A 25,315-nucleotide genomic window follows, 5' to 3' on the forward strand; every position below is an offset into this window, starting at 1 on the left:
AATGGGATCATGTTGAAGCCGCCATGCTGCAAACAAGTTACTAGAAAAGGACTACAACCGTTTTTCGTTTCGTCTAGTACGTTCACTCACATGCTTGTGGAAGTTGTAGTCCTTATCAACTTGCTAGCAATATACATTTTTAAAAACACGGCGGCGTCGACATTTTCGTTCGAGGTATGCTGTGTAATTTATGTCTTGGAACAAAACATCCAGGTATTATTAGTATTATCATAATTCTAAATATTATTAAATTCTATAAGATAATACAAACCATTGAAGAGTGTACTAGAGAGTGTAAGAGAGAAATGTATATCAGAATCTATTTAGCCGGAGACGGAGCACTTGTATTCAAATGAAAGAGAGAAATTGTAAGATTATCAGTGATTATTGCCAAAGACTGTTATTACCCAAGACAGACCACTTGTATTTAAATAAAAGGGAGAAATTGGAATGCCCAATATGGCGGATATAGAAAGGAAGTCCCACCTTACAGGTAAAAGTCAACTTTTAGAGACAGACATCGCCTGTCAGTCAACTCAAGAACACGCATGCGCATTAGCTGGACCAGGCTGGAAAATAGCGTGATCTCAGCTAAAGAAGCACAATTTATGAAACCATTGCTGTCAGATTTTACTGTTGATTAGAAATGTGTTCTTTGATCGTAATCTTGACCAACCATTTTCGAGATTTCAGTTTGTCACTATTAAAGTGGATAGGTTTATGTTCTGCTGACGTTGCTGCATAAACTTCCTGGAGCTTTCAGTCATGTAATCTAACTAATAGTAATATGCAGAGTCTTCAGCTCGTGTAAACACATGTCTTTCAGGCGCCGGTGACCAAACGTGTTTGATATAATTCATATTTGAACCATAGTTCACCCAAAAATGAAAATTCTTTCATAATTTACTCACCCACATGCCATCCCAGATGTGTACAGCTTTCTTTCTTCTGCTGAACACAAACAAGGATTTTTAGAAGAATTTCTCAGCTCTGTAGGTCCAGACAATTCAAGTGAATGGTGGCCAGAACTTTAAAGGTCCAACAAGCCTATAAAAGCAGCATAAACATAATCCATATGACTCCAGTGGTTAAATCCATATCTTCAGAAGCGATATGATAGGTGTTGGTGAGAAACAGATCAATATTTAAGTAATTTTTTACCATCAATTCTCCTCCCTGCCCACACATGCACAAAGAATGTGAATCACCATAAACAAAAGAAGAATTTGAAAGAAGGGATTTATAGTCAAATATTTTTTGTGTGTGTTTAGCATAAGAAAAAAGTCATACACATCTGGGATGGCATGAGGGTGAGTAAATTATGATAGAATTAAATGTTTGGCTGAAATATGCCAATAAATATTGATGTTGTGGAATCATCTGGGAAAATGAGAGGCGGTGGAACATGCTTTTACATCAATGAAAGTTGGTGTACAGATGCAACAGCGTTGAAGATGTGCTGTCCTAATTTAGAAGCGCTCTTTATCAACTGTAAGCCTTTCTACTCGCCATGGGAGTTTTCCTCGTTTATTCTGGTGAGTGTTTATATTCCTCCACAAGCGTGCGTGAACGCAGCGCTGCAACAGTTGGCTGATCACATCACAGACACAGAGCAACAACACCCGGACTCACTTATTATTATTCTGGGAGATTTTAATAAAGCTAACCTCACCTGTGAACTGCCGAAATACAAACAACACATCACTGTCTGGTTCATCTTCTTCCGACCTACAAGCAGAAACTAAGATCAGCTAAGCCTGTAGTAAGGGCTGTAAAGAGATGGACCAATGAAGCAGAGCTGGAACTACAAGCCTGCTTTGACTGCACTGATTAGAGTGTTTATGAGGCTGCAGCCACAAACCTGGACGAGCTCACAGATACTGTGATATCATTTATCAGTTTCTGTGAGGATATGTGCATCCCTACTAGGACATTTTTATCATTCAATAAAGATAAACCATGGTTTACAGGAACACTCAGACAGCTTCATCATGCCAAAGAGGATACTTACAGAAGTGGGGATAAAATATTGTACAACCAGGCCAGAAACACACTAAGGAAATCAGAGTGGCTAAAAGAAGCTACAATGAAAAGCTGAAAAACCAGTTTTCAGCCAATGATCCTGCATCTGTGTGGAAAAGCCTGAAAAGCATCACCAAGTACAAGACCGCCTGGTCTGAAATTACCAGCTGGTTGAATTGCAAAGCACCTCACTGATCTCGGCCTGCATCACCTTGGTCTAATGATGGACTACACTCTTAAAAAGGAATACACAGACTATATCCGGGACAAACTTCAAAGACATTAGTCATTAATCTTATAGTTCTTACAAAATCTTTGTTTAAACACTGGCCCTTAACACTTACTTAGTTTAATAATTTTAAACCATGACTTGCACTGCACATAAATAAGTAATATTGGCATTATATTCATGCTGTTAGCCAGAGGGGAACTGGCCCCCACAGTGAGCCTGGTTTCTCCCAAGGTTATTTTTCTCCATTAACCAACATTTATGGAGTTTTGTGTTCCTTGCCACAGTCACCTTTGGCTTGCTCACTGGTATTCTAAATACAATTATTATTTAATTATTTATTTTTATACACACTTCGTATAAAAATTATACACACTGATAATTTAATCAAACTACACAATGATGACTCTAAGACGTTATAGATATTACGGTTTCATTTTCTGTTAATGCATGAATTTCTGTAAAGCTGTTTTGAATCGATGTATGTTGTGAAAGGCACTATACAAATAAAAATGACTTGAATTGACAAGACACCTCCCCCTCGCTCTGTAGAGAGTCAACTAATGGCTGATGAACTGAATGTGTTTTACTGCAGGTTTGAAAAGCCAAGTCTCACACCTCTCCCCCGCTCTGATATTCACTTCACACACACACCAACACCTCCTGGAACACCCCCCCCCCCGTCCCCCATCCTGCTACTCAATCTGCACTTATGATCTGTGAGGAGGATGTGTGCCGGGTCTTTCGGAAACAAAAGTCTAGGAAAGCTTCAGGCCCAGACAGTGTTTCACATGCTTGTCTGAAAGTCTGTGCTGACCAACTGGCCCCCATCTACACAGATCTTCAATAGATCACTGGAGCAGTGTGAAGTTCCCTGCTGCTTCAAACACTCCACCATCTTTCCGGTCCCCAAAAAACCCAAAATCACAGAACTTAATTACTACAGCCTGTCGTTCTCACGTCCATGAAGTAGTTTGAGAGACTGGTTTTGGCCTACCTGAAGGACATCACTGGACCCCTGCTGGACTCCCTTCAGTTTGCTTACTGAGCAAACAGGTCTGTGGATGATGCTGTCAATATGGGACTGCATTATATCCTGCAACACCTCGACAGACCTGGGACTTATGTAAGGATCCTATTTGTGGACTTCATTTCAGCCTTCATTACAATCATGCCTGACCTTCTCTCAACCAAACTGACCCAGCTTTCCGTGCCCACCCCAATCTGTCAATGGATCACCAGCTTTCTGACAGATAGGCAGCAGCTAGTGAGACTGGGGAAACTCACTTTTGCACTGGTGCTCCTCTGGGATGCATTCTCTCTCCACTGCTCTTCTCCCTGTACATGAATGACTGCACTGCAAAAGACCTCACTGTCAAGCTCCTGAAGTTTGCAGATAACACCACGGTCATGCCTCATCCGCGACGGTGATGAGTCTGCATACATATGGGAGGTTGACCAGCTGGCTGTCTGGTGCAGTCACAACAACCTTGAGCTGAACATGCTCAAAACAGTGGAGATGATAGTGGACTTCAGGAGAAATCCCCCCACACTCTATTTGTCTATGTCTATTTATACTCTTACCTTGTTTTATATTCTGTGTATCACTGTAATGTTCTGTTTGCACTTGTTTCTCCTATCACCAAAAAATATTCCTTGTGTACGTGAGAACACTTGGCAATAAAGCTGATTCTGATTCTTAATTTGCTTAATGAATTGGAAGTTATTTGTGTGGTGTATAAAAAGTATTCCATGCACACAATATGTTATTTAAACTTTTATTAAATTATTTTGCCATTGGGAAAATTACAAGAATGCCTATGCAAGCCAGGCTGAAACCAGGAAAACATGTAAGTGACCATCATATATTATTATAGGGCAGTAAGGGTTAATCCATACTATTGTATTGAGTCATTATGAATAGAAAATCTTATAATGGCAATGACATTCACATCTGTGTTTTTCAATATCATTATGGCATCTGAATGTTTCCAAACCCAAGAAGGACCATGCATATCTCTTATACTTATGTTATTATTATTATTATCATTTACAGTTGTAAAAGAAAACAAACACTCGAAAATACATCAATTCTACCCATCGCACAGTGAATGACACAAGACAGACGAATTACATGTATATACTCTGTCTCTCATACACGCACATACATACAGATCCAAATCCGGCACTTTTCTGAGGTCTGGTTACTCGAAATATATTAACAATAGCACACAGTCTACGACAACCAAGCAGAGAAAGAAAAAGTTATTACAAATAATTATGTATTTTATATCCCAAAATATCTGTAAATAGCTTCCTTTTTGGGACTACAGCATGGTTGAATACAATGACATCATAAAGAAGATCACTGAGCAATTATGATTAGAACATCAGATGCAATATTTAATATTTTGTTGAATATTTAAGACATTGGCTTATCTTATCCTATTATGACTGAGAAAAAATCAGGCAACTAATAGGTTTAGCAAACATTGTGAGCTTTGTTATCTGGGAAGACTTACTAAGGGCAATTTTTAAAAGGACCTCTGATGCCACCTTCTGGATAATTGCAGCCCAGCATTGTGGCTCATTATGACATATATCATTATGATTATTATTATTTTTAAGAGACTTATGATTTCTATGTTTTTGGCTCATATATTAATGATCTGAAATAGCTGGAGTAAAAGAACGTTACTATCACGTGTGTGTGTGTGTGTGTGTGTGTGTGTGTGTGTGTGTGTACAGTGGTGTCCACATGAGGTACCAAGAAAAAGCATAGTAAATGTTATTTTATTGACATAAATTATCTATCTAGATATAAAAAAACTACTGTAAAGCCAAAGGATTTGGTGGGGAGTGCTAAAAATATTTTCTGCAAAATAATTTACAAATGTACTGTTATTAGGATGGCTAACTAATCAAAGGAATATGACTCAACCACAATCAATTTTTTTTAATCTATTTAACTGTACTATGAATCATCAGAGCTCTGAAGAATTGGTAATGATGATGATGATGATGGTCAAGCAACCAGAACAGTGTCTGGTGACCCGTCTAAAAGGGTCTTGCAGATTGTGAACGTGTAGTGTCCTACATCTGTACGTCAGCAGAAAGTTTTGCAAATGTGAATGAGAATGACTGGGAGTGTGAACTCTACTGTTTCGCTATGTCGCCTTTCTTTAAAATGATCTGCCGTTGCCACGGTGCCAGCTTGGTTTCATCATAGCCTAGCGTTCGTAGTCGCTCCAGTTCCGACTTCTGCTCGTTCTCCTTCTCCATTCGCCGCTGCTCCTCCTCTTTTCTGCAAGAATGAGAAAAATGTCTTTCATAAGCCTTTCAATCAGAAATCATGAATAGTCACAATAAATTGTGTTTAATAACTATCTAACAGTATGTATCATCAAAACAACAGCAGCAGGTTGGCATGACTATTCTTTAATGTAAATATATTTAAGCAGTGGTTCATCCAACATTCTGTTATTATTTATTCATCCTCAGGTCGTTCCAAACCTGTATGACTTTCTTTTTTTTCAGTGGAACTCAAAAGGCTTCAAAAAGGATGCAAAAGCCACAAAAGTATCATAAAAGGTCCATGCAACTTGAGTGCTATATTCCAAGTCTTCTAAAGTCATACAATCTTTATGTTAGGAACTGGCCTAAATTATCATTATTAACTGATAATCTTTCCTCCAGTGAGCTGTTAAACGCCTGCGACCAGATCATTGAGTGGAATTAGAGATGCAGATCAGTTTTGGGACTAATATATCAGACCAAGCAATTTATTGCAAAGAGACTCTGAATAATGATTCACTCATGAATCGGATATCACTACTTCTCTCATGAACATGCCAGGATGACTCTCACGAAAATGTCCTAATCATATTTAACCCTTTAAGCTCATGGAAAAAAAAAATAAAATTGTCAGAATATGTATTGTTTTAAAGCTTAGAAGCTGTATTTTACAATGCATGAAGGAATTATGACCAAAACTGAACAAGTGCTTTTAAATTTGCAGACAAATCAGAAGTGTTCCGTTTTGATCATTTATTTAAAAAAAAAAACTGCAATGTACATATTATTGAAATCAGTCAAAACATCAAACTGATGTTGGAAAGCTCTGAAAGAGTAGAATACATTCAGCCTATTTGTTTTACTCACAGACATAGTGAGTAATAGCTTAGTATAGGCCTTTAACAATTAAGTTGGTGCTGCTTATATGCCATATTTCGCTTATAAAAGAAAAATAAACGGAACATAAAATATCATATACCATTACTTAGAAGAGGTAATTATCTTTCAAACGAGCCCACTCACAAGGTAATCGGATGCATAGATCATTAGACAATAAGCAAAATGTTAAATATGACCACGAGGAGATGGCGCCAAGTAAATGACACAGACTCAATGATGACTCAAAGGACACAGAATGAAACTCATTCTGTGAAATCTTATTACTGAAATTATGTCTCCATGCTATGCATACCTTTAGTCATTGTTGTGTTTGCAGGTGGAATTAGTTCTTGTGTACAATTATTATGTTTTATTTGTTTGGAGAGACCTTTGGACACTATGATAAATTATATTTGTAATGCTATAACTTTTGATTGCTTTGTCATACCAAAACAAAATTTTTCTAAAATACAGTTGACACAATTGAGAACAAAACAAAAGCAGTTAGGCTGAGAGTCTCAGAATGTATCATAATCTATATAATTAAAACATTTGAAAAGTTTTCTTTACAGTGATACCAAACACGTGACCCTCCTTGTTTTTTTTAAAGTTATAAGCCTTTAATTTTTGGTATGCCACTGAAACAGAAAAAAAAAGTTTAATGGGTTTACCCCATTAAATTAATAATAATAATAATAATAATAATAATAAAATGAAATGAAATTATATTTTTCATAAAGAAAATAAAGTCTTCATTAAGGACTGTTAAGATTTTTTGCATTGTGACATTATTTTCAGGACACTTAAACACATTATACACCGCAGTTTTACCGTTTTACCTTTACTGTTCTCATTGTTTTCAATGATGATTCTCATTACCACAACACTGCTGTTGTACAATGATTTAAAAAAAAAGAAAAGAAAATCAGTGAAGAATGAAAAATGAAAGGTAGTACCAAGAGAGTACTAGTATGATGTACAAATACTTTACAGTTTAAAAAAAGAGATGTTGTTTATGTTGCGGTAATGAGAGTGTTATAATTATCATCTTTTTTCACATTTGGTAATGAGAATATGGAGGTAAATCGTGTGAAACTGTCATAAAAATAATGTCACAATGTAAAAAATCTTAATGGCTCTAAAAATATGATTTATTTTTCTATATGCAAAACATAATTTCTCATTTCTTTTGATTTTGAAGTAAAGGTTTCACAAGAAACATTGATATGGAGAGCTACAGTATGATGGAGGTTTTCAGTGAATAACGACTTAATTTTCCCTCTGTTTCTCATACAAAGCTGTCATATGACTTCAGAAAATGTGGAATATAGCGCAAGAGTCATGTGGACCACTTATGATAGTTTACTGGTGCTTTTGTGTCCTTTTTGAAGCTTGAAAGCTGCTGTCCCCATTCATCATAATTGCATGGAAAGAGTGGCCAGGACATTCATCAAAATTCCTCCTTCTCAAATTTCTTCTTTTCTGTTCCATGGAGAAAAGATATTCATAAAGGTTTGGAATGACACGAGAGTTAGTAAATGACAACAAAATGCTAATGCTGTTTTTTGGTCAATTACACTTTACATGTACAACTACATCTTTCATTTTATGACTACAGATATCAATAGTACTGCTATTAGTAGCAAATATCTTACCTTTTCTGTTCTCTGTCCACCCAGGAGTAAAAAAGAGAAATTAGATGATTATATGTATTTGAATTTTTGTACAATTTTCCTAAAAAACATGACAGAGTATTCTAAAAGCAGCAATATTAGAAAATAACATACAGTTTTATTTACTTGTTATCACCACGCTATGACAATCCACAAAAAGATCATGACAGTAAAAGACAGAAAACTCACAGATTTGCTTAGAAGAAATCTGTCTTTGTCCCACTTGTTAGGTTATTTATATGTCTATCAATATCATTAAAGCTATTACCATTTGATATTAGAAATTGGCACAAATTCTATATAGCTTTAAACTATTTAAAATCTTGGCATTACATCTGTTTTGTATTAAATTAACCCTAAAGCTCAGGACTGTTATAGGCAGGTATTTACCATGGTCAGAGCTGGGTGAAAAGTGAAAACATGACTTTTAGTGAATATAAAAGTTTTTAAAATGTTTTTTAATAATTTATATGCTTTTTCATGCTACTAATTATACTAAGATAAACCAAATTATTTCAAAATATAATAATTTTATGTTATAAAACCCACTCTATGATACTAGACTGTCTGGAAAAGCTCCTTCTTTTCACAAGTTTAAGTTAATTCAATGTCTAATTCAATTAGAAATGTAAAACAGAGTGAAGCAGGTTAAAGGATAAAGCAAGTAGAGGGAAAGAAGCAAGAGCTCTGGCTTCAACTTACTTCTCTTCATCCAACTTTTTCTTCATGATATCTCTCCTCCAGGCAGGTAAGGAAGCCAGACGGGCCTCATCTTCTTCAGCCTATCAGAGACAGCAAAGAGAAACAAAGCCAATCATGAGAACAGTAAAGATTTTATAGGTTTATAAATCTTCATATAAACAAAGTTATTTAGGCCAAAGTATGCTTTAGTTGTCTGTGTTGCTAATCGGAACGCACACTATTTGCGTGGCGTAAATGTCATCATCAGCACAGTCTGCATGGACTGTCCATGCGGCCCAGATTTTTTCGACACGAGGAGAGTCCTCATCTGTGCGCATCATTGGCGCATGCGCCCAAATGTACAGTTGAAGTCAGAAGTTTACATACACCTTAGTCAAATACATTTAAACTCAGTTTTTCACAATTCCTGACATTTAACCATAGAAAACATTCCCTGTCTTAGGTCAGTTAGAATCACTACTTTATTTTAAGAATGTGCAATGTCAGAATAATAGTAGAGAGAATTATTTGTTTCAGCTTTCATCACCTTCCCAGTGGGTCAGAAGTTTACATATACTTTGTTAGTATTTGGTAGCATTGCCTTTAAATTGTTTAACTTTGGTCAATCTTTTAGGTAGCCTTCCACAAGATTCTCATAATAAATTGCTGGAATTTTGGCCCATTCCTCCAGACAGAACTGGTGTAACTGAGTCAGGTTTGTTGGCCTCCTTGTTCGCACACGCTTTTTCAGTTCTGCCCACAAATTTTCTATCGGATTGAGGTCAGGGCTTTGTGATGGCCACTACAATACCTTGACTTTGTTGTCCTTAAGCCATTTTGCCACAACTTTGGAGGTATGCTTGGGGTCATTGTCCATTTGGAAGACCCATTTGCAATCAAGCTTTAACTTCCTGGCTGATGTCTTCAATATAACCACATAATTTTCCTTCCTCATGATGCCATCTATTTTGCGAAGTGCACCAGTCCCTCCTGCAGCAAAGCACTCCCACAATATGATGCTGCCACCCCCATGCTTCATGGCTGGGATGGTGTTCTTCGGCTTGCAAGCCTCACCCTTTTTCCTCTAAACATAACGAATGTCATAATGGCCAAACAGTTACATTTTTGTTTCATTAGACCAGAGGACATTTCTCCAAAAAGTAAGATCTTTGTCCCCATGTGCACTTGCAAACTGTAGTTTGGCATTTTTGTGGCAGTTTTGGAGCAGTGGCTTCTTCCTTGCTGAGCAGCCTTTCAGGTTATGTTGAAACAGGACTCGTTTTACTGTGGATATAGACACTTGTCTACCTGTTTCCTCCAGCATCTTTGCACGGTCCTTTGCTGTTGTTCTGGGATTGATTTGCACTTTTCGCACCAAACTACGTTCATCTCTAGGAGACAGAATGCATCTCCTTCCTGAGCGGCATGATGGCTGTGTAGTCCCATGGTGTTTATATTTGCGTACTATTGTTTGTACAGATGGAAATTGCTCCCAAGGATGAACCAGACTTGTGGAGGTCCACGATTTTTTTTCTGAGGTCTTGGCTGACTTCTTTTGATTTTCCCATGATGTCAAGCAAAGAGGCACTGAGTTTGAAGGTAGGCCTTAAAATACATCCACAGGTACACCTCCAATTCAGTACACCTCCTATCAGAAGCTAATTGGCTAATTGTCTAAAGACTTGACATCATTTTCAGAAATTTTCTAAGCTGCTTAAAGGCACAGTTAACTTAATGTATATAAACTTCTGACCCACTGGAATTGTGATATAGTCAATTAAAAGTGAAACAATCTGTCTGTAAACAATTGGAAAAATTACTTGTGTCATGCACAAAATAGATATCCTAAACGACTACAGTTTGCTGATATTAAATCTGTGGAGTGGTTAAAAAATGAGTTTTAATTACTTCAACCTAAGTGTATGTAAACTTCTGACTTCAACTGTATCTGTCTGCGTCCTGCAAGACAACAAGGAACACCCATTTCATGACACACCCAGTACAGTATTGGCTACAAGAACTTTAAAATCCTATGCAATCGCTGTATAATTCTTTTTCTCTTAACTCTTTAAATCTGACAAAGAATAACTTTTAAATTATATGTCACAAATCATATTATTAAACAGAAATAATTATAGATTTAAATGGTAAACTGAAATTACTTGTTTAATGTGAAATTTTGTGGAAGTGCTCTTTATTCTATTCCTGAAGGTGTTTGTACAATTACTGCTTGTTCAATAATAAAAAAATATATAAATGTTAAGATATTATCTGTTCTGTTTTCTCCAGTTAGCTTACAAGCTAATCAGTTAGCTATCAGCTTAGCATACCGCTAGCTTCTTCTCCTCTCCACTTTCATTTATTTCTCCTCACTGTCACCACCTAGTGATACGGCGGTATGACTGAATTTAAAAGAACTTTTAATTTGCTGTATATTTAATGATTTTACAAACTTTTCTTTTTTGAAACCTTTGTGGTTAGTTTAGGTTTAGAGTTATGGATAGGTGTAGGTGTATGGTTGCTGTGGGACTCCAAATAAACACAACAAATGTACAGTATGAATATGGCATCCAACTGTTCCAAGACTTCAGGATTTTGTTGGTTATTTGGAGGGGGCGTAACTTGTAGTGGGCGTGTCTTGTAGTAGTCTTGCAGGACGCAGACAGACCCCTTTCTATGTGAGTGTACTTAAAGAATATCATAAAGCAGTCATATGCACATGCGTCAAACGTGTTCATATTTGCTGGCGGTCAAAAGAGTATACTTTGAAAGGCTGAGTGCTGAGTTCTGAATGCCCATGTTTAAATTTTTTCACTGTTGTATTTAGAATAACTCCCTGTCGCAATGCCTTGAGGCTGTCTACACTGGAGGCGTCAAAACAAATGTTCTAAACCAGTTATTTGTCTTGTTGCCAGGAGCAGTGCCAACGCGTGCAGTGCAAAATGGCCGATTACTGTCGGCACGACGCAACTTGCGCATCTAATGTAGACAGCATCATTGATTATAATGGGAGTGATTTGCTTTTGTCGTGTCACGCTGCTCGCGTCTGGGGTAGATAGGGTGTAAGGCTAAAGATGATAACATTTACTTAAGCACCCCAGTGCTACCAAAAATACCAAAATAACGTCCTACAATTTTAACAAGTTCACATAAAGAAGTAATTGTGCCACCAAAATACTCCTAATTAGTAAAAAAAAAAAAAAAAAAAATCATTTATCTTGCGCTGGCCAAAATTTTGTTTTTCCAAACTTTCTCCATTCCCAGAGAGGTTACTTGTAGTGTTTACACCAAGTGAAAAGCGATCTCCTGCCTCCGTATAGCTAGTAACTATAGAGCAGCAGAGGAGGTGAACATCTTCAGCTTCTCATTTCCCCTTTAAACAGATCGATTACCTCCAACCTGCTACTGTGAAGCCACATCACTGGCACAAGCCAGAGTATCAAGGTAAGATAATCTATGTCTTAATATTTCATTATTCCCCTGGGAATTATGTCAAAAAAAACAAAACAAAAAAAAAAAAAAACTAAAAGAAAGAAAAACGATGAATAACAGATGAAGATTCCAGTTGCATAGTGCTTGCAACACCAAGGTCATATCAAGTTGCTTTGGATAAAGCCATTGGTCAAATGCATAAATGTAATATGTTCTTTTAAATAAAGTGTTGCCAAGCAACATAACAACTTAGTGCATTAATAGAATATGCAGTTTTAGAGACTATTTACAGAGACTATTTAGCAGAGACGGGCCACTTCTATTAAATTGAAGACTGAGATTTCAGTGTTCCCCCATTCAAGTATAAAGGAACTGCACTGATATGACTGGAAATAGCTTAACGGAAGCATTCCAAAGATGGCCGCCAGTGGACTGACTTGCTAGAAAGACTTTACAGGATTATAATGCTTTTACAACAGCTTCAACGTGGCTCGTCCAATCAGAATTTAGTATGGAAAACTTCCATGAATCCTTCCATTCAAAATGCAATATTGTTATTTTTGACAATGTGCTTATCTTACCTAATAATTTGGAATAATTGGAGTGATATTCTGAATCAGCACACAAAAAGGGCATAATAGGCATTCATAAACACGGCCATAATAAATCGACAAAAGGATAAGGTAGTTAATTGCTGGACAGTTGTAAGGTTTGTAAAAGTTACAAATCACCCTTAGTTCAGAAAGATACTACTAAAGATCATAAACATCTATTAAAGTATCTTAAATAAACATGTCTGGGCCATATTTTATAAATACATAATGAAAATTAAGCCTTGTCCCATTAAAATTTTTTATATTGTGACATTATTTTATTTATAATAACCTTCTCTCAACCATTTGAGTTTTTTGTTATCTCTGAAAAAATATAGTTTCATCTTATAAGATACAGTGCGTACCACAGAAAAGTGTTTGAACACGGTGTATATTTGGAATTTTTGCAGTACCTACCATTTAATACTGATGGAGCATGTCACAGTTTTGCTGTGACAGTTTTCATCAATTTTACCAGTTAAATGAGTTGACATCACACTTGGACTAACCCTGCCTTCTGAAGAAAATGGCTGCCGAATGCTCTCAAGAACCAGAGCTTGAGCTTGACTCCAAAAATAGCCATGATGCCATAGTTAACTGTCTAATTTTTATTTAACTCTTTGCCAAGCCAAGTTCATGGAACCTAATTAGAGTTCTATATTTGCAGCGCAAAAATAATTGTGCAAAGCAAACATTAAATGCTAAATGAATAGTTAAGTAAATCTGGCCTTTTATAAATCATTGCCCTTACAAAAGTGTTCAATCGTTTTATCAGGGTTAGGGAGTAACGGAATACATGTAACGGGATTACGTATTTAAAATACAAAATCTAAGTAACTGTATTCCACTACAGTTACAATTTAAATCATTGGTATTTAGAATACAGTTACATTCAAAAAGTATTTTGATAACTGAAGAGATTACTTTGCATTTTATTGTCATTTGTTTCATTTAATATTTAGTCCTTTCAGATGGAAAACATTTATACATATAAATGATGTGATCCAAAGTGCATTTGAACAGCGGTGAAACACTTTCTTATGATGTGTTACATTCATACGAGCAGACAGAGAAGTAAGTTTGAAGTAAGTTTGGAGCAGAAGAAATAGAAATAAACCTTGTGTAAATTGTCAGTTTTACGCTAAGATAAAATGCTATTTCTAGCCATTTTACATGCACGTTACCAGGCACGATCATATTTTTTTATCGTAATCTGTAGTGGAATACATTTTAAAAGTAACCCTCCCAACCCTGTGTTTTATTAATAATGATATAGTGGGATATCACAAATAAAATATCTCCGCTTTAGTAACTAATAGCAAACTTTAGATTTATTTATTTCATTTCAAACAAACACCTCAAACATGGCTAGATGGAACACAGTGGTTACAGGTGTAACAATATACATTTCAATGTTAAGTGTAAAAAAAACAACAACAAAAAACAAAAAAAAACAAAACAAAAAAAACATTTGCAGTTAACTTCTTATGTAGAAATCTATCTGGTTCTTAAAACCTCTTAAAAACAACATAGCTAAAAGACAATCAAACTTAAAAGATAAAGCTTTCAAATGGTCAAGTATGCTCACACTTGAATAAAGCTTGGTTAAATTAATAATAAAGGCATTGATTATGTTCAGAAACTAAGCTTAAATAACTCAAAACACTGCAAGAAAAAGTGAGAATGCTGTAAGCACATATTTATTCTTATGTTGAGGAACTATTCTGATCTTTTCTAAATAACTACAAAACATGGAAATTAAACAATGTAAAACTGATGATGTTAAGCACTTTGTAGTAGTAGTTCTCTTTTGTGGTGACAGTCAAAGGTTATAGAATTTAAAAAGGTGATAATCTCAATTGTAAGTTGAACAATAGATTGAGAACATTAAGCGTTAAAGTTAAAAAATTGAATGGCTTTTCTTTATCAATAAATAAGAGAATGCAATCTTATAGAAAAACACTGGTTTAAAAAAAAAAGTAAGAATACTTCTACGTTTTCATTCTAATACAAATACCTTTTTATTCAAAGTATGTGCTGAATTTCCTATAGCTCACCTGGTACAGCATGGCGCTAGCAACACTAAGGTCATGCATTTCATTCCCAGGGAATGCATACTGATTAACTATTTACCTTGAATGCACTGTATGTGGATCAAACAACCAAATGTTGTTTACTTTAACAATGGATTCAAAGTAAATTTTTTAACAGACAGATTCTACTGTCAAATGCAGTATCACACTTAAAGTCTGACTGCATTATATTAATGCTAATATGTAACAATTATACTCAATGAAGAGTTAATATTCTACAAGAAAGCATCATGTGAACTTTCACAAACGTCTATGTATTTTTTGTTTTGTTTCATGGTAGAAATGTAAAAATATCCTGTTTTGAGGTCCAAATGTACCTTTTATATCACAACCCAAAATATTTGTCAAATATCAAAAGAAGGCTTTTAAATACCTGTTTGCATTTGCATCTCCTACACGCATCTCTTTTCATGGATACTAAACAAATATGAATACATATTTGTTCAAAATTGCTTTCAGAATGATGCTATATGATGGCAGGACACAGTTGTTCCTTGCATTCAGTTAAGCTCAGCATTTGATTGTTTCTCTGACAATCCAAGTGTTTCTAGCAGTAAGCTGCCTCCCTGACCAAACAATCCTTGTTTTGTTTACTGATCTGCTTAACACAAGCTTTTTATTCTGTCACCTGATCACTTTTTTATCCTTCAACTAATTTGACCCAATCAGATGTCAAACATATCAGCTTCCTTCTCTTTCCAGAAGGCAAAGCTTCGATCAATGTATCGAATAATCTCCTCATTGCTAAACTCTTTAAGTTCATAGATAAGCTTTATAGAGTCCTCATTAGGCTCCTCTTTGGTATTTACTCGGCTCTGTCCATTCCCAGAACATGTGAGTGCAGTCTGGGGACTTTCAGCTGTTGTGGATGCCTGTGGTATGCCTTCTGGTTGTGCAGCAAAGTGTACTGCAACAGCATCATTTGGTTGTTGAACTTCAGTGGTACTCTTCAGCGCCACTGAGTCATTCGCAATGTTCTCAGTTGGGTTCTCTGAGGAACATTTTTGGGAGGTCAGTGCAGAACCCTCCTCTGAATTTTGTCCTGGATGTTCATTGGCAACTTGTGGTGGTGAAGAACTTGAGGGGCTTGCTTTTGGTTGAGCTCCTTGCATTGGGTTCATGGTTGCCTGCAGAACCTCTGGAGGCAGAATGAGTTTGGCAGCCTCAAGGAGCCCGCCACCCTCAACAGATTCACCAAAATACTTCACCTTGATATCTTCAAAGCCATCCAACCAATCACGTTTCCCTCTCTCGATGCTCTCCATCACCTCTCGGTGGAACTGGCGGATTACTTCCCATGGGTGGCTGCCAAGTCGGTCAAACATCTCATAGCAAAGCAAGTGGCGGAATTTTCGTTCGCTGCGGGACATGTTCATCTCGAGCAGCTGGAAGTAGCCCAGCATGAAAAGGTCAAGGGTTAGACTCTCATATTGAACTGGTGACCCATTGATGTGAGGAAGGAAGTGCTCAGGCCAGTAGATCATCTGAGCTCGACTGAGTCTGCGGATTTGCCGTGTGGGCACCTGGCTCATTATTGTCCTCCAGTGGCCAAGAAGATTTCCCACAACCTGTCTCTGCTTCATAAAATGCAGCAACTGTTCGTCGTCTGTCTGCAGAGTATCATGTGGCTCAGCTAGGTTTTGATAATATAAGGAATGGCAGTCATTCGCATCAAGGCTTAGAGTCTTGCCTCTTCCTGCACACTTGTAGGACTCTGTCATAGTGTACTTCCTCCAGTGTTCCAAGAAGAGAAACACAATCCTCTCCTTTCGCATCTCAATACATTCTTGAACATAGCTCAGGTCTGTCTGCACCTCGAGACTTCTTGTGAGATGCTCTGAGTTTAGTGCAGTGTTCGTAGGAAGGTCAGGATGCTCCTGGTGTTCTGAGTCCAATGGTCCTGTACTTTCAGGCCCACTGTATATCAAAGGGGCATGGGACTGTGTTATAGGTTCTTCATGCACCAATGGTACATTTGGATCTTGCTCTAACAGCAATCCATCTCCAATTTGAGATTGGCTCTCACTTAGAGAGAACAGTAACTCATCCTCAAGAATGGGATCTGATGGGTAACTGCATTCACTGACAGCTGGCAAGGACCTTGTACGCTTGTATATTTGGTTCATTTTGTCATCCTCATACTTTGACTGGTTGTGAATTTCATAATTGGCTTTCAGGTTTTTTACAGATACACCGCACTGCTTAATCTCCTTTTCCACCTCCTCTCGAGTGGAGAATGACTGCGAACGGACGATGTTCCCAGAGGCCACTGAATTTGAGATCTCCGTCTGGCCCTTTCCATTCTTCAGGCCTTCGTACGTATATCCTTGAGTAAGCATTTCCAGAATATCAACCTCCTTACCACCCAGAGTGGCGAGGAGAATGGCCATGCTTTTGAGAAGCGTGGAGATCTTGCTGCACCAGGCAGGCAAGTCCTCTGCTTGCCCATGAACCTGTTTGGGGTTGACAGAGAAGTGGTCTTGGTTCAAAGCCGCAGATACAGGCAGGAGTTGCTTCAACTCTTGCTCCAGCTGTTCCAGCTCCTTCTCCACCTCTGTCACTTTGTGCATGACCTGCAGGTTCTCAATCTGCCTCTCAATGCGGATGAGGTCATCCTCAGTCATTAGTTCCCCAAATGGACCCAATATAGCATTGTGCACGTGAGAATAATGCCAGTCTTGGGCCTGATAGTATCCACTGGCAGCAAACTAAAGTAGGGGCAGAGGAGGAGATAGAAAGGGACAAAAACAGAGGACGGGGTGCCCTTCAGCCCATGGATCCAATGCCTTACATACACGCTATTCACCTCAAACGTTTCAAACTTTACATGAATTTAGTGGTGCGATGGTACCGCCTTGTTATCACTGAGTTGAAGGAAACTGCAGCCATAAAAAAAACAGCAGCTTAGCATTCAAATCGTCTTAGATAATTGAAATGAAATGTCAAGGCTTTAGGTTGGAATCTTTTAAATATATTTAAGGAATATTTCAGGTTATTTTCGACATAATGTCTACGGACAACATCTGTGGCATGCTGGTGATTACTACAGACAATAATTTTGACACGACCCTCATTATGTAAAAATGGATGGTAAGTGCATAAACGGTAATGCACTTATATTGGAAGCATTTGGGGCAAGCGTTCCAGAGAGTGTAAAACACAAATTGGTAGGCTTGCATTTTTGTTTTTTCAGTTACATACATTTTTAAGTAAAATGTGTGTTATTTGAGCTTTAAAATCGTCCTTTTGAAGTGGGACCAATTTTCTCAGTAGAGAAACTTCTGGTTGTGGACTTTTACTTTACGGACATTTGTACCAGGAAAGGCCCTGATATTCTTGTTCAGATACCAAGTAAAAGTAACCGGGCCTACTTTTTAAGCTGATCATGACAGAGTTTTTGACACGATTGGACATAGCTTTACACAGACAGGGTTGGTAAATGATTTACCAGTCTCATATTAACTTGTTTAATATTTAAGTTTTATAGTTATACTTTCAAAACATTGTGATAGCATATTTTAAAAATGTATTCAGTGCTGGCCACTTGCATGCTAGGTGGTTTTTGAAAGCATGCTACAGATGCATTGCATAACCATTCATTTGAAAATATCCAGGAATATTCCTTTAAATGTGAATTTCATATGTACTTTTCTATGTAAATTATTTTTGGAATGTGTTTCCAGAGGACTTGACTAGTCACCCCTAATCTAGATAAACTGTTAAGAAACTTTCAGGGTGTTAACAAGAAGTTTAACTTAAAAATAAACAGCTAAATGAGTACAATGACCAAGATGACCAACTGCACTTCAACATCTAAGCATCACTTGCAGTGTGAAGGGCTTTGCATCACACCACTGAATCCCCATGTAAAAACTTAAGAGCTGTCATGCACCATCGCCAGTAAGCCACGTTAAACTAATACTTCATTAGTAAATGTCAAACATGCTTAAGCTTGACTTGGGATGGTCACAGCAGCCCCAAATTAAACACTGCATCACTCCACAGAGCAGAGGGAAATCCAACCAAATGCCACACTGCACAACATTTACTTGAATACCTGCACTGTGATAAAACCTAGGCCAAAATGGCTAAAATTCTCAAAGGGACAGCTTTTAAATCAGTGTAGTCAAGACAGTTGTGTTAACAAAAATTTAAAAAATAACATGTACTCTCCTACAACAAATCTGACAGCAAAAGTGATTTGATAATGCCATTTAAAGGTAAACTGTGTAATATCTGTGCCAACAGTGTCACCAAACAGAATTGCAAAAATAATAATTGTTTTAAAATAGTTTTCCTGAACAATCCCCAAATCTGTCATTGGGTACAAAAACAGATAGTCCCGCCACAAATTCATACCATTGTTTGAGCCAATGTTGCAGTTTAGATAGAATCACGGAGCCAATGTTACATTTTTTAGGGAAATCAACTTACAAATAGCTTACTTAACTGTCATATTGCATGCATATTAAGCTTGGATACAATTTTTTAGTTGAGAAAACTCACTTCAGCTTTATCGGAAGAGTCTTTTCTGTTTACAGAGTACAAAATCTTCCCTATACAAAAAAGTATAAAAATGTAGTACCCACACAATGGTATTGTGATCAAATGACCAATTTCTAATCAGAAGAGTTATTCTCTGAAAGCAGAGAATACTGCTGGCATACATTAAAGGGATATTGTATATGGGAACCCCCCCACCCCCCAAACCCAAACAAACATTCAACTGTACAAACAGCAACTAACCCGTAAAGGAACCTTCAACTACAGCCTAACTTCTTTGATTTATGTATGTGCTGACAATTACTGCTGACCCAAAAACCTTAAAATAACTGCCTTTAATTAGCTAAATAATTCAGAGCTATAACTGAACAAGTTTGCTGAACCACACAGCACTGCTGTTGTTACTCAGAGATACAGTGACTTTATACACTGTATAAACATAATTTTTGCAATGAAGAGATCATTTGGCTAGTTTCAAAGACAGATCAATTCTCAAAGGTCACACCTCATGCAAACACTCACACCTGAGCTATCCTCCATGTAGATTGATCAGGGCTCAATTTCAAAGCTCCAATTTATATCTAAAATAATAAAAATGGTTAAAAATCTGAGGAAGTGACACAATGCCCCATCCTACTAGAACTAATGCATGAAACTACAGGAGGATAGCTTTGACCTCGTAAGCTGAGAAAATGCTCTCATTTCCATGGACCCAATCATTAATTGTAAAAGTTAAATCATTAAAGTAAATTTTTACAAACATCTATCTAGATAAACATCTAATAACTACAGGCATGTAAAATAATCTCACAGTTCATGTCTAAAAGACCCCATGAAATGATCTGACAAGTGCCGTTTTCTTTCTTTCGTTAATTTGACGAGGTTTAAAATCTCAAAACTATTATTTTCTCTGACTGCCGTTCAGTCTCTAATGCGCACCAGCTGGGTCTCTCGCAGGCGGTTTCACTTTTGACACTGGTTCAGATGACCAGGGTTGGGGAGTAATGAAATACATGTAACGGGAATACATATTTAAAATACAAAATATAAGTAACTGTATTCCACTACAGTTACAATTTAAATCATTGGTAATTAGAATACAGTTACATTCAAAAAGTATTTTGATAACTGAAGAGATTACTTTGCATTTTATTGTCATTTGTTTCATTTAATATTTAGTCCTTTCAGATGGAAAACATTTATACATATAAATGATGCGATCCAAAGTGCATTTGAACAGCGGTGAAACACTTTCTTATGATGTGTTACATTCATACGAGCAGACAGAGAAGTAAGTTTGAAATAAGTTTGGAGCAGAAGAAATAGAAATAAACCTTCTGTAAATTGTCAGCTTTACGCTAAGATAAAATGCTATTTCTAGCCATTTTACATGCACGTTACCAGGCACGATCATATTTTTTTATCAAGAAAATTCACGTTAGATCACAATTTCTTTTTTTTCTAGTAAGACCTTTGATATTAGGGCAAAAATCGTATTCTGGATAATAATTTTTGTATTGTTTTCCTGTAAAATTATCTAAAAATCCTTAAAACAAGATCAATTTGATTTATCTTATTTTAGAAACAACACTGCATAAGATATTTAGGTTTTTCAGAGAATGTATTTTTAACATGTGTATTTTGTCTTACTGTACTGTCAGGGTTTTATAGTCAAAACAAGTGAAAAAATCTACCAGTGCTGAAGAAGTAATCCAAAGTATTTAGAATATGTTACTGACCTTGTGTAATCTAAGGGAATATGTTACAAATGACATTTTACAGCATGCATTCTGTAATCTGTAGTGGAATACATTTCAAAAGTAACCCTCCCAACCCTGCAGATGACAGTGGGTGAGCGTTTTCGGGTGATGCAAAAAAGTACGGCAGCTTGCCCATATCTTTCCCACACCTGGCTCACCACTTGCATGTGAAGTCTCCATTTTCCGAACAGTAAAACCACTCCTGTGTTTACTATGCCAGGACATGCATTGCGCATCATGAATAAGCATGCCCTGCTCCACACAATCAGTTTCAATGCTGGGATGTGCTGTAGAGTCAAGCATGTACCTCATGGAAATTGATTAGAGCTGTCAAATTTTACGCGTTAAGGCATGCAATTAATGAAAAAAGTTTAACGCGTACATTTTTCTTAATCACAATTAACGCATTTCCCTATAATACAGCATAAACACTAGTGTGAAGGGCAGAAACTTTGTAATGTGTCCGTCTGGAGTCATTAAACTGATGCACACACCACAAACAGACACACAACAGTGCCAGAGCCCTTCTACCAGCCTCCAAGCTTAACATAAAATAGCATAACGCGGCGGTCTCATAGATAGCTGTACTGTCGTAACACACTAGTTAACTGTTATGCTCTCTCCTATGATGGAGCTGCGGAGGTTGTTATCTCAATAAATAAAAGAATCTCTAACAGCGCTTCCCTGTCAGTGATAAAATGATGGAGAAGGAGCTCTTAGATCTATCTGATGTACAAAACAATCCCAAATGGGACTTGTGATAGAAATCAAGTATCATTCAGCCTAAGGTGCATTTCAGTTACCACAGAAGCACGTGAAGTCTTAACTATCACCAAAATGTAGAATGAGAAGTTTTTGTCTGCAAGCGCTTTTCATGGTGAGTTCATTGCTGATTGCTTTAACAAAGTGGATAGCCACAGTTTACCGGCAGATTAATATTATGGAGGATGAGAGTTTAAGAGATTTAATGCCCATTGCAATGAATATGCAAACAATGGGGAGACTAGTTCTTTCAATTAGTCAAACTCCCACTTAGACTTTGAGAAACATTTAATGTTACTTGAATTGGTGATATTTTAGTGCATTTCTATTTTTACACTGTGGAAGCCTTTGTTTGGAAATGTTTGTTTTTTTTCTAAGATGGAAAGAAATGCATATTGACAAGAAAAGAAGTATATATAGTGTCAAATTTCAGCACTTTCAAAATCTGCGATTTATCGCGATTAACTACAAAAAAATTATGTGATTAATCGCAATTAAAAATTTTAATCGACTAGCAGCACAAAAATTTATATATACCAATTTTTACCACAAGAAGTGGGGGAAAACTTTAGTGAAGTTTCAGGAGGTAAAAAACTAATACTGCATTAATTACGTTTTTTTATAACATTAAACAGTCAACCGATTTCAAGTACCTTTCTATTGCACTTTTTCAAGTAGGAAATTTTGATTGTCTAAGTTAAATGGAGTGCAGCACGTCCACAATGATGTGTTTTAATTTGAAAACATTGATTTTGCTACATTTATGCCTTTAATCCACATTAGAACGGCATTTTCCTAGACCGAAAACTGAGACTTTTGAAAAGGCTCTCTTTTACTGCATACTTTGGAAAAGTAATGATGTGAGGGGAACTGAAAACAGTTTTCAAACTTAGATTAGTGTGTATGTGACCTTAGGGTGAGGAGACGATCTCATTCTAGAGAGCATTTTATTGGACAAAAAAATTGCATACGCCTCTGCAAACAGAAAAATTCATCATTCATTTTTTTTTCTGTTTTGATGGAAGTTGTTTTCATATTTTTATATTTGCTAAAAGTTTATTTTGTCAACTTTTAGGAGAACACTAGTATATAGGTCACCTCAAAGCTTACAGATATGGACTAAAAGTAAAAATAAATCCTATTTTGATTTCATTGGGTCTTTAAGTATGTTACTAAGCACACTGGCTTTGGCTAAAGTATCTAAATAATGTGAGGGCTATATAGGATGGATGACATATACACTGTCTCAGCTTATGAAAACACCTGACTGTGTCTTAATCTACTCACCTTCTTCTTGCTCTCCTCCTCCTCCTGCATCTTCACCTGTAACTTCCTCACCATCACCTGTCTCTTCCATTCTGGGATGGGTCGTCCCTGCTCATCATGGGTGGGCACCAGACTCTCCGCATCCACCACACTGTACTTCTGGACTGGTGCAGTACTTCCATTGATGGCAGTTGTGAGCTGCTCATTGCTTTGTGATGTGGACAGACTCTGGGGCGACCCACTGCTGGCCGTGGGAGTGGGAGGTGTTGGTGGGCTGTTGGTCGGTGGAGACGCTGGCTTTGTGAACTGGGTGTCATTGAGTTGTGGTTTTGGCAGAGGCTGTGGCGGCGATGTTGGACGTTCCCCCTGTAAGTCAAAATGAGAATATTTACTAATGAGAATGTTATTCTCATTACTATAATAAAAACATTAAAAAAAGTGATTTATTACTTAAATTGTAAACTCTTTATAAATGGTGGTGTTTATTCATGGTGGAATCTACTGTACTGCCTCTGAGATGCAGATTATATATATATATAATATAAGTTATCACCGCCAAACATGTAAAAACAAGATTTCATTCAAATACATTTGGTCACTAAATGTAGAAGCTCAACAAAAGGAGCATTTATGATTTTTTTTTCTTTTGTTATAAGAACCTCCCTACAATTCTGCAATCTAGATCCCCTGTCCTAGATTAGCCAGTTATTTAGTTGGTCCTGTATGTGTGTTCCAGTGTTCTTGTTGATTCTGTTCCCCAACCTGGTTTGGTCGGTCCTGATTCCCCGTCATCCTCTGCCCCAGTTCCGGGATTACTTTTTCCCCTATGGGGTGGTTTATGTTTTTCCCCCTCATGGGAGTTTGTGTCTGTTTATAAAATAAAGTATTACATTTTTTTACTCTGCATTTGGGTCCTCATCTCTGCAAAATGTGACAGATATGGGTATCCTTGAAATCCTAATAACCAAGGAATCCATAGACACCAAACTCATGATTTTAGGACATACGGTTCAAAAGTTCTGGGCAAAAATGGAAATTTTCTTTGCATGTACCCTCAGATCATGGTACTGATGAAGCATACCAAGTTTCGCTTCAATACGACAAACCATTAGCAAGATATAGCCTCACTTCCCGTTTTATGTTGACCTCGTTAAATTTGTATTAGCGTAACTTCCTAACAAAACCAAAAAAAACAAACCAAAAAAAAAAAAAAAAAAAATTATTGGTATTATTCATTTTGTGCGGATCAGTCTAGAGATTATTTTGAGCCACTGTTTAGGGAAATCGGGCAAAGTTGGCAGGAATAGTAGCAAATAAACAATAAAGGTCATAATCCAAGATGGCAGCCACTGTAATTGTATAAGTTTTAATTTAAGCAGTCCATTTGTATCATCTTTACGAGGAGCGTAATTACATGCAAAAAGAATTTCTAGGACAAATGGTTCAAAAGATACGTGCAAAAGAAAGCGCATTTTTTAACTGGTGGTGGCGCTATAGAGTTTGTCCTAGTGACCGCAAATTTGATATAAAGCTATTCGTGCTCAGAAATGGCTCTTCACTTTAAACCAATTTAAACACAATGAAAAACCAATCCCTCATGCAACATTTAATACCATTACCTTATGACTTTAAGACTTGTTGCTCTTATTTAAGACCTTTTAAGGCTTCAATTTGCTAAAGGGCAATTTAAGACTTTTTTTAAAACCTGCAGAAACCATGTAAGACATTGCAAGCAATTTGATGTTACATTACAGTTTCTTCAGATCGGTGTATTGGTTTATGGGTTCTTTAAATCACCATTAGATGGCTATCTTATGAAATAGAGAATTATGAGTTTTTGTAAGCTCTTTTATGGCATCAAGTTATAATGCTGAATTCACTTCATGTTGGAATTGCCATAATTAAAAGTTTTTGAGTTGTAAAAGCCATTAATATCTGTGTCGATCTTGTATTTACATACTGGAAACTAATCACAGATTCTGAATGTATTTATTTTTTAGAGGAAAAGACTGTTATTCCTCTGTCTTTTGTAATTTCCTTAATTATGTAACTTTAATAAATTGTGCTATTGTACTACAGCACCATCAGCATGTTACACAAGCCTCTCGGCTGAATTATCCTGCAGAAT

At 36.8% G+C, this 25,315-nt stretch overlaps 1 protein-coding gene across 2 annotated transcripts in view; it reads right to left on the bottom strand.

The window, feature by feature from the left end:
* Positions 1-4,021: 4,021 nt before the first annotated feature.
* Positions 4,022-25,315, bottom strand: part of LOC127415175 (espin-like) — a 154,716-nt gene continuing 133,422 nt past the window's right edge. For both annotated transcript variants that reach the window (XM_051653797.1, XM_051653796.1), the window contains 4 exons: positions 23,209-23,553; positions 8,799-8,879; positions 8,080-8,099; positions 4,022-5,555 (listed from right to left, as the gene is read on the bottom strand). In XM_051653797.1, the coding sequence (XP_051509757.1) occupies positions 5,408-5,555; positions 8,080-8,099; positions 8,799-8,879; positions 23,209-23,553 (594 nt within the window). In that variant the 3' untranslated portion in view covers positions 4,022-5,407. The remainder of the gene's footprint in view (positions 5,556-8,079; positions 8,100-8,798; positions 8,880-23,208; positions 23,554-25,315) is intronic.

Source organism: Myxocyprinus asiaticus, chromosome 24 (genome assembly GCF_019703515.2).
Source record: "Myxocyprinus asiaticus isolate MX2 ecotype Aquarium Trade chromosome 24, UBuf_Myxa_2, whole genome shotgun sequence".
Taxonomy (NCBI): Eukaryota; Metazoa; Chordata; class Actinopteri; order Cypriniformes; family Catostomidae; genus Myxocyprinus; species Myxocyprinus asiaticus.